General features: G+C 43.3%; 1 protein-coding gene across 1 annotated transcript; it reads right to left on the bottom strand.

Moving 5' to 3' along the window:
• Positions 1-4,088: 4,088 nt before the first annotated feature.
• On the bottom strand, positions 4,089-9,514 carry ZNF706 (zinc finger protein 706). The gene is made up of 4 exons (XM_056331761.1): positions 9,373-9,514; positions 6,301-6,437; positions 5,018-5,125; positions 4,089-4,393 (listed from the first exon to the last, which is right to left on the bottom strand). Exons 2-3 carry the CDS (start codon positions 6,433-6,435, stop codon positions 5,030-5,032), a joined length of 231 nt encoding a protein of 76 aa, XP_056187736.1. The 5' UTR covers positions 6,436-6,437; positions 9,373-9,514; the 3' UTR covers positions 4,089-4,393; positions 5,018-5,029.
• Positions 9,515-9,806: the final 292 nt, after the last annotated feature.

Raw genomic sequence — 9,806 nt, 5'->3', positions numbered from 1 at the left:
CTTAGAAGTGACCTATAAAAGGTGATTCAATTAACTGGGTTTACTTAAGAGAGAAGACCAGAATAATATGATGGCGATGTTCAAAGGAGGGCACTGTCCATCACATCTATTGCCAATAAGAATTGACTTAACTCGCAGGGATAAACTCTTGCTGTGATAACTCTCCAGCTGTACAGCTCAACAGTGGTACAGGCGGCTGACAGGATCGTGGGATCCCTTCCATCGGAAGCATTTAAGAGTTAGAGAAACACTTCCAGTCACAGCCTTGGCAGATTTAATCCGATCTCAGAGCAAGGAGATGGGCTAGATAACTTTTTGAGATTTCCCTTAGTCCTTACTCCTCTGAAAGAGCTCCAGCATTCAGTGATCTTTTGCACACCGTTTGTGATTTTGTAACAGCTGCCAACAGGGAACACGCAAGTATGTTTGCCATGCCGTCAAAGCGCCGTAAGGACTTTACCTTTATCTATTTACGCGACAGTATTTTTCAAAGGAAAGCTGTGCTCTATTTCCTGAAAAAGCTGACACCCTGCTTGAACAGATTCCTGTCAGATAACAGTGCTGGAACAACTAGAGGTTCCTCCTTTCTCAGAAACCTCAATCCTAAAAGGCATACAGCAGGACTGTAAAATATACACCCAAGCTATTCCACCTTTTTTGAAAGCTTCCGAGATAACACAACTCCCTTAGTGAGTCTGTATTGTGCCATATCTACATAAAAACCATAACACAACAGACAATGCATTAAAAAAATTCCAATTAATTTGGACAATATTGCCCAAAACAGACAGTAAAATTCCAGAGACAGAACTCGACACCCTCCCACTGTCTGGACTAGAGCAACATCGCTGATGATGCTACAGAGTATGAAAAATCACGTACTGAATACCAGTCCACAGCTGAGTTTTGGGGCTGAATTCAAAGTCCACTGTGAAACCTGTAAAGTTCTAAATAGGGAAATCGGAGGCCCCCAGCTATACACAGCAGAATGGGGCTGGGTAGAGAGAAACACGAGCTGACCTTTGGTTTGTTTGTGGATTCTGCAGGACTAATCCAGTTTACTGGTCAAACCTTGGGAAGACCACACTTCTAGTACAACTAAATACTTCCCAACTTGTTTCTGTTAAGAAGGGGCTAAAACAGACCTCGAGCCTATCAGTATTTGATGATAAAAGACATTTGATCCATCTTATTAAGATGGGAAAACAGTTCACTATTGTTTACAGAAATGCTACAAATTCCTTCATTACTATGTGGTTTGCAAACAGCCCATGGTCATTAGCTTTACTTGAGCTGAAGCATTTTCAGCTCAGTAGCAAATAAGCACAAGGGATAGTCTCCAGGTACATTTCAAGCACACTGCATAAAGTCAACCACGTCCTTAAAGGTACATAGCAACCATCTTCAACTTCTATTTCAGATTTTTCACTCAGCTTTTTGACAGCAAGAAAGCAGAAGCCCTTAGATAGAGGTACAGAAGCTAGCCTAACACACACAAATTGCCGCACTGTTCTTGATAACCCAGCAGTCCCCGAGATGGCTTCATCACAATCACACGTACTAACTTCTACTCTGGGATCTAAAGCGACGCTTTTTTTCAGAACGTTCTAAGCCCTGCTTAAAATGTGATTTCAGCTGCCACTTAAGGAGGTTCCCAGAAGAGATTTGGGCTTCTGAAAATACAAAATCACTTCTTTGTTGCTCCACAAGTATCCACGACAGCTGATGCCCACACTGACAAATAAGAACCCTTTACCTTAATGCTGTCCCTGCACAAAGATGAACCTTTTTCTGGGATTCTTGGGAAACTTTCCATGCCTATTTTTCTTTCTTGTAAAGTGAGACAGCTTCAAGTTCCAGGCCTGTCCACAGCCAGGAAATTAATTTTCTAAGTGCAGTAATACTTGTTTTTAAAAGCAGACAGGAAATATGACATTTTACGTTTTAGTTTTTAAATTCTCTTTAATCAGACACATTACAATGCACAACTGTGTCTTTAGCCAGGTAACAGGGTGCCATCCTTCAGATCAGGACGAGACGATGGAAAACTCCTAGTCCCTCCTCTAACCTTTTAGATCCAGGGAGTTTTGCAGATATTCTAAAATGAGGACATTTTCCACATTTAGTATAGCATTCCCCCTACACTTATAAAGCCTTTATAACAATTCAGTCATAGCTTTCATTTATTTCTATAATTGAGATTGCAGCTACTGCAGCTGGGGATCTTACTGAACTGAGGATTACCCTTGCCTCCTAATACATAGAGCCCCGTTGTTTCACAGGGTATTTTCAACTCAAACATCATAAAGTTTTGAAAATACAATTCTAACTGAAGTTAACCATCCCACTAGCGATGCAGCTTTCCAGCTCTTCGGTGCTCATTAAGAGAGATTGTTTATGAAACAAAAACTTTTTATTTAATGCTACACAATCTGAATTGAAGGAACAGAACATATACTTCACCTCAGGACCAAGCTATAGGGATACAGCCCAGAACATTTTCCAAAGTAAAACCAGACTACCAATCAGTGCAAGACACATCTTTATCCATTTGCACTCAGCGTATTTTCAGACAAACTACAGCATTGGAACATTTAAGTATCTCCCCCATACAGCACAAAGGTTGAGAGCAGATTTCTTGCCTTGTGGGAGCCAGTTTGTCAGGATATATGTATCGATAACATTAAAGAAAAATAAATGAAGCGTTACATTCTTATGTCAGGTGTACAAGTGCAGTAGTGGATTACTCTGAGAGGAGAACAACATTATTTATAAAAGTTAAGTGGTATACAGGTTATCCTGGAGTGACTATAATACAGAGAAACTTTATGCCAAAGTATTTACAGAGATACTGTCACAGCAAAGAGGACAGGAAGCTAGTCTCACAGAAGTAGTTCAATAAAGAGCAAATGAGTGGATGAAGACAAAGGCTTTGACTTTATATAATAAAATACCAAGTGCATTCTTTTAAGTGAATGAGTCTTTGAGACTATGGTCCTAGATTTTAGGAAGCCATCTGAAGGTCTGATGTACAGTCCGGCTGCATAGCAAGGGTTACTTGGACTGCCAGAATTTTTACATCCATTGTAACCTCAGTAAATCACAGCAATTCTAGTACTGCTTCTTACTGCAAGGTCAAAACTAAAGCTCTTAAATAAGCCCCCTCCAAATGCCAAAGATGGGATTTTGTATAGCAGACCTTCTAGCACCATTCAGATGTTACTCCACTACTTCTGTACTGTACATCTGGGATTACAACTAAGCCCAAAACACTTTAAATTATGTTTAGCTGCTCAATGTTCTTGGCCAGAGTTATTATCCAGCTTTTTCTTGTCAATGCAACTTTAATCACATCCGATTTCTTTAAGTAGCTGTATTATTTTAGTTACTTTGGCTCTTTTCCAACAGGCTTATTATTTTAAGCTGGTTGTGCAGAAGGTTATTAATGGCTGGCTATTTTGCATATTTCTTGAAGAGTTGCTACTGAAATAACCAGACGCATTTGAGGGTTTGACTGCTCAAAATATCATTAAAAAAATTTTTCAAATCAAATTTTCAACTAAGAGCAGAGTTGCTTTAACCTAGTATTCGCAAGCATTTTTCAAGCCAGCATACCCATAAGCATTCAACCCTGCCACCTCTCTCAGCTTCCTCAGCCATCTACCAAATACAAAGGATAACAAGCATAACCAGAATCTCTCCAGTGCATGACTTCAAGGAACATGATCCCTCACGGTAAAGGAATCCCATTGGAAATGGCTTGCAGTATTAGACTCCAATACACAGGACAAAAACGTAGAAGGAAGTCTCAGGATTCTCATGCAGCTTCTAGGGAGTCTGCTGCACCTTGAGCCAACAACTTGACCATTAGTGACCAGGCTCAAGCAGGCAGCACACAGAACAGTAAATCTGAGCAGCTTCCCTTTTCACTTAAGATTAATTTACTGTAATGTACATTACTTTCAGTGGAACGATACTGCTCGGGTTTTGGCAGGATGGGGAGAATTCCACTTTGTCTTTTTTATGATTTTATAAGGCAGATAATGCAGAAAGTTGAAACAGAACTTCTACAATGATTTAATCTGTGATATTGTAAAATCAAAGTACTACTTTATTAAATGAGTTATTTTACACAATATGAACATCAATATAATTACAATTGTAAAAAATTTTTTATAACAAGTATGGACTGATTTTTCAGGATTTCCAAATAGGGCACAACTGTACATTTACACAGAATTGTCTTTGCATGAAGCCCAAGAGGGAACAGCATAAAAATATGAATGTTTCTGTAGCCCCTTCATTTTTGCTGATCAACAGTTTTAGAAAAGCAGCTGCAGGTTTGTTATGTAAGGTCTGACAGTAGAAGAGTCAATAGGTGCCATGATTTCACCTATAAAAAACAAGAATAACTCAGTTAAGCTGAACCATTACACAATGCTGTTTACCTTTGTGTGAATGAAATACCTTAATACTGCTTTTCACCTTATTTCAGCCTTTTATTATAACCACTTCCAGTTACAGCCTAACAAGTGGCGACTGGAAAATCTCTTCCTATAGTTAACACAGAGGTTAAGTTTTGAATGCAGAAAAATCTGCATTCACTTGCATAGCTTCAGGAACAAAAAGGCTCAATTGCTGTAAACAGCTACTTCCATTACATGTTTTGTAGCAACAGACAGATTTAACTTATATGTATTCTGTTCAAAGCAAAACCTAACATTTCAAAGCAAGAACTAAATAATAAAGTATTCCTACAACTCTAAGGATGGCTATTTGAAATAACATTAATCCCTCTTAAAGAAAAGTCCAGGCACAGTGAAATGCCACAGCCATTTCACCTATGTAAGTATTAACTTGCTTCTCCTGTGTAACAGTTCAGGGGTGTAACTTTAACCTATAGTTAATTTTCATATTAAAGGAAAAGCAGCAAGTTTTAAGTCCCAGCTGTTGGTGGCAAAAAGCTGATTTGTAATACACCTTTCTCAGACAATCATTTAAAAATTAAGGTAATGACCTGTAGACAACTTTACGCCTGAACATCAGCCAATTCTGGAGGAAGTGGAGTCTTAGGATGCTTGCTTTCAAAGTGCTGTTTGAAGGTCTTGGGATCCGGCATTTGTGTCTGATTAAAGAGAGACATTTAACTTTATGCACAGTACAAGAGTTCAACACTACTACAAAACCTGTTCTCTGCTATGTTTTATTTTCATTTTCCTGAAGCAAACTGTCTACTCAGTGACAGAAGTACCATTAATTTAGCTGCAGAGTAAGACAGTAGTTAACCTCAGTTTTTCAGAGAGGTGCTTCTGAGCACCAGTATCATGCTCTTTTTGGCACGTTCCTCAAGGGTATTATTCTTGCTAGAAATTTCCCTGCAGATCTTACACTTCACAGGTTGGTTTGGTGGAAAACCTACCTCCTTACCATTTTCCTTTTCAACAGCTAAAAGACCAATGTTTACCCTTTTCAGAATCGAACCTTTAGGGAAGTTATTTCTTTAGTTTATCAATAAGCCAAAGAGTTGTGGTGTAGACTGATTCTCTACTTGGCACAAGCTATCCCAGACCACTGCTGCTACACAGTTGCAGGCATCAATTGCCCAAAGCGATTGCTGCTACAGCCTGATCCACAAGAAGAGGAGCTAGTTACAAGTATTTAAGTGAGCAGCCCTTAATTTGGAATCTTATTTAAAACATTCAAAGTGACAAATCTATTTTGGGACTGGCCATTTAAGTGAAAATGGCAAGTTTATCCTTCAGCTCCAAAACAAGCACATTCAGGAAAACCAGCCAAAAGGAAAGTATAATCTGATTAGTGCTCACATTTCTGTTCTCTTGTCAAGTAATTTATTCTAGTAGAAGGTACTGTGTATCAAATTTACACTAAAGCTTTGGGCACTACCGCGTTTCCTCTCTACATTAACATTGATAACCAGTGACTCTAAGATTGACCAATTCAATCACAAAGAGAAGAAATATTTCTATCTGGAGATTAAACAGGAAGTGATCTCACACTTTTCACATCTTATACATCATACTAACAGCACATGCAGACCCCTGCAATTCAAAAGGCAAGATAACTACCCAAACCAGATCTGTACATGACCTCTCAGATTTTGTCCTATCTCAATACAAAGAGTAATCTGTAAGAAGTCACATAACAGAAGCAAATGCTTATAGCAACAAGCTAAACAGCCCCTTAAGAAGTATTTTAGCTTCCACTAATCTTTTAAAAATTCTGCTCTAAGCTGGAAGACAGACGTGCCTACAATAGTATTTTGTCTTCAGTTCCTCTTACCCTACAGACAGTGCAGGTATATATCAAGGCAGCCTTGGCTGCAGCCTTCTGATCATGTCCTTGTTTCTTTTTTTGCTCAGCTTGCTTTTTGGCGTTTTTCTGCTGTGACTGAATCTTCTGCTGTCCACGAGCCATATCTACAAACAAAAAGAAGACATTTAGTCTACAAACATGAGAAACTACTGCTGCTAGCTGACTCAGAAGTCGTAACCATGAGCATGACGCAGTCACGAGCTCTGTCCATAAGGCCTACAACTCCTATAATTCATATACAACAGACATCTGTTCAAGCTCTTTACTATGTAAAGAGTGTGGTTTTAGTATAGTTCTTAAAATATGCATCAAAATTATCAGGCCATTCTAAGGTTTCTTCCTCTACAAAGCTTCATGGTCTACTTTTAGAAAGTGCTTTCAATAGTCAGAATAATTACAAGCTTCCTTTACAGTGCATAGAAATTTATTCTCTATTTCCACAGGTACAATAAAATCTAGTGTTTGTTTGGTTTGGGTTTTTTTTTAAAGCTTAAGACTCAACCTTTATTTCTGGGAACCTGAAACAGGTTCCAAGAAAGTCAAATCAAAGTATTAGTCAAGCTGGACTACTATCTTCTTGTGTATGCGCTTGTGAGCTGCTCTGGAGTTGGGAATGCCAAGAGCAATAGGTCACCCCTCTTTATTCAAGGCTATTTTTACAGGTGGCTGTTGTTTTTGAATTTCAGCCAACTTTACACACATACATACTTCTTAAAAAGTAGTAAAATCACCCTCACCAGAAGCCATTACTCCATATATAGACAAGAGCATAAAGGAAGCAAACACTATTGCTGTATGCCATTAGAAGGTCCACCAGAAGAAAAAGCGAGATACAAAAATCACATTTCAGGGAGCAGCAAAACAGCACATTTTACAACAGCCCACTAGGACACCCAATTCAGCTTGCACCCCACCCCCAGAGCAGTCACCAGGCAGGATTTGGGCGCACCAACAGAGCAGGCTTCAGAGTGTGGTTATATAACCCAGCAGCCCACTTGCTACTATTATCTTTCTCACAGTCCCTCACAGCCCACACACAATCCAGTTGTGCAGCTCTCACAGAAGCACAAGATTTACTATACAAGCACAGGACAGCTAGTGAAGTCCATTGTTTTCAGGACACCTAGCAAAGCCTAACGTTCGCAGGAGGCTGCCTGGTTAGTCATTGCCCTTCCACACAAGCTGGACATTTGCTGTTTGGTAGTCAGGAGACACGCTGTGTGACTACAACAGGTCTGTCATGCTGTCCTTTCCACAAGGGCAGACAGCCTTCTACTGCAAGGGGGTGAAAGGCCTATCCAAACAAAGACTGACCTCCAGTAAATATGCACGACAACCCCTTAAAATCATTATGAAAATGAAGTTTCTACAAAACATCAACATCTGGAAATTCAGCATTGCAAGACTTTCTTGACATGCAGCAAAGATGGCCCCAAGACCTGAAACACTCCCGCAGATTGAGAGGAACCTCTCAGGCCACAGTCCAGTTCTCTCACGGTATATAACACCACCATGTAATCCTTTACAGAAGTATTACACTACATCTTCAGTGTTCCCTCCTCTTTCCCCACCGGTTTCTCTAAAAGGGAATTTAAAATTCCATATGGCTAACAAAACTGAACACAAAAAAACCCACACATCATTAACAAGTGTAAAGAAATACATGTGGCGTTCAACAGTTAGTCTCTAAGATACAGCACTGAACATTAATAAGACTAAAAATACCAGCCTATGCTTCATTGTATGCTACGGTTACTCTGAAACACCCCAGTCAGGGCCTCACACTGTTTACGTACAGCATGGTTCAACATGAACACTAGATTCCCATTCAAAAAAAAAAGGAAAAAAAAGAAGAGATACTGCCAATAGCTTTGCATACACTAGAAGGAACTGCAGGTTTTATTCTGTTCTATTTTACCAGCATTACAATAATCCTCCAGAAGTCAGGGGGCTTCTAACAGAAAATACTCAGATATAATATTTTTTTTTTTCATAAAGTGTTTGCATATTACTATGTATTTTAGTCCCCTGATAAGAACTTCTTAAGTAGTACACTGCAACAGGCAACCACACTGAGCCTGTACGTATTTGGCAACTGCTAGTTTCAGTTAAACAAGAAAACATGAACAAAAACGTCTGCTTAAAAATACCAGCCTCCATGTGATGCCCAAGACCAAATATCTGAGAGTTTAAATACTGCAAATTACACCGAACACAGCTGAAAAACACAGAAGGAATACTCAATTACTGAAAAATTAAGCCTATTTGGACTAGCTATTCTAAGAAACTGAAAAAAATAATCCCAAAGTTCGTTTGAAAGAATGATTTCATCTAGGAGGCTAAATCTGTATTTTAGTTGCACAACACAGGTAAGTGTTGTTTTCCTCATCAGGCACACCCTCAGAGAGTGCAGCAAACCGGCCTGCCGTTCTGAAATCATACGTAGGAAGCCCAACACCACAGAAAAACGTGCTGCCAAATGCGAACAGCAACAGCACGGGCGTTAGAGGGGAGCGAGGCTGGAGCCAGCGGCCCGCTAACGCCTCACGCAGTATCATTTCCTTGTAAGTAACCGGAGCGGAGAGTTTCAAGTCCTAAACCGGGACACCGACAGCTGCTTCCGCTGTCACTTCCAGAAACAAACAGCAGCCTGAGGTGCCCGGGCGGCTCGGCCCTGAGGGGCAGCAACGGGCCCCCGCCCGGCACCGCCGCGAGGGCGGCCTGAGGCGCGCAGGGCACCGGGAGGCCGCGGCTCCCGGCAGGGCCACGCGGGACGGGGGGCGGCCCGGCCGCGCCACGTGCCCTGGGGGAAGGCCCGAGGAAGGAAGCGGGCCCCGGCGGTGGAGCGCCGGCCGCGGGGAGCCGGCCCGCCGCAGGCCGGGAGCAGAGCGCGCCGCGCTGCCGGGCCGCCCCCTTCCCCCCCGGGGCGGGCCTGCTCTGCCGCGCCACCGCCACCACCGGGCCCGCTCCCCCGCGCCCCCCGCCCCGCAGCCGGCGCGGCCGCCCCGCCGCGCGAAGGGGGCCGGCACCGCCGCTCACCCGGCCTGGGAGTCCGGCCTGGGCGGCCCTGGCGAGCGGGTGGAGAAGGCTCCGCGCGGCCCCGCAGCAGCCGCCGCCGCCTGCCCGAGAGGAGGAGGAGGAGGAGGAGGGACGGCGGGTGCCGGCACTGCGCATGCGCGGCCCCGCCCCCGGCGCCCGCCCTGCCCGGCCCTGCTGGCGCGCGACCCAGCCCCGCCGGCCAATGGCGGCGCCCGCCTGTTACATAAGGCGGGGGGGGAGGGGGCGCGGGGCCGTGCTGACCCCGCGCTGCAGCCCGGCCCGCCCCGCGCTGAGGGGAGCGGGGGCGGCCGCGGTTACGCCGTGTCCCCGCCGCGAAAGCGGTCTGCGCGGCTTCCCCCGGGTGGCTGGGGCAGCCGGGCCCGTGCTTGGCGGTCAGAGGAGAGGAAGCAAGGCCAGGCCAGGTCCGGGGATCT

The sequence above is a fragment of the Falco biarmicus genome, chromosome 3, assembly GCF_023638135.1.
Source record: "Falco biarmicus isolate bFalBia1 chromosome 3, bFalBia1.pri, whole genome shotgun sequence".
In the NCBI taxonomy this organism is placed as follows: Eukaryota; Metazoa; Chordata; class Aves; order Falconiformes; family Falconidae; genus Falco; species Falco biarmicus.
Note: the sequence above shows the minus strand (reverse complement) of the source record. Positions and strands in the feature narration are given on the sequence as shown.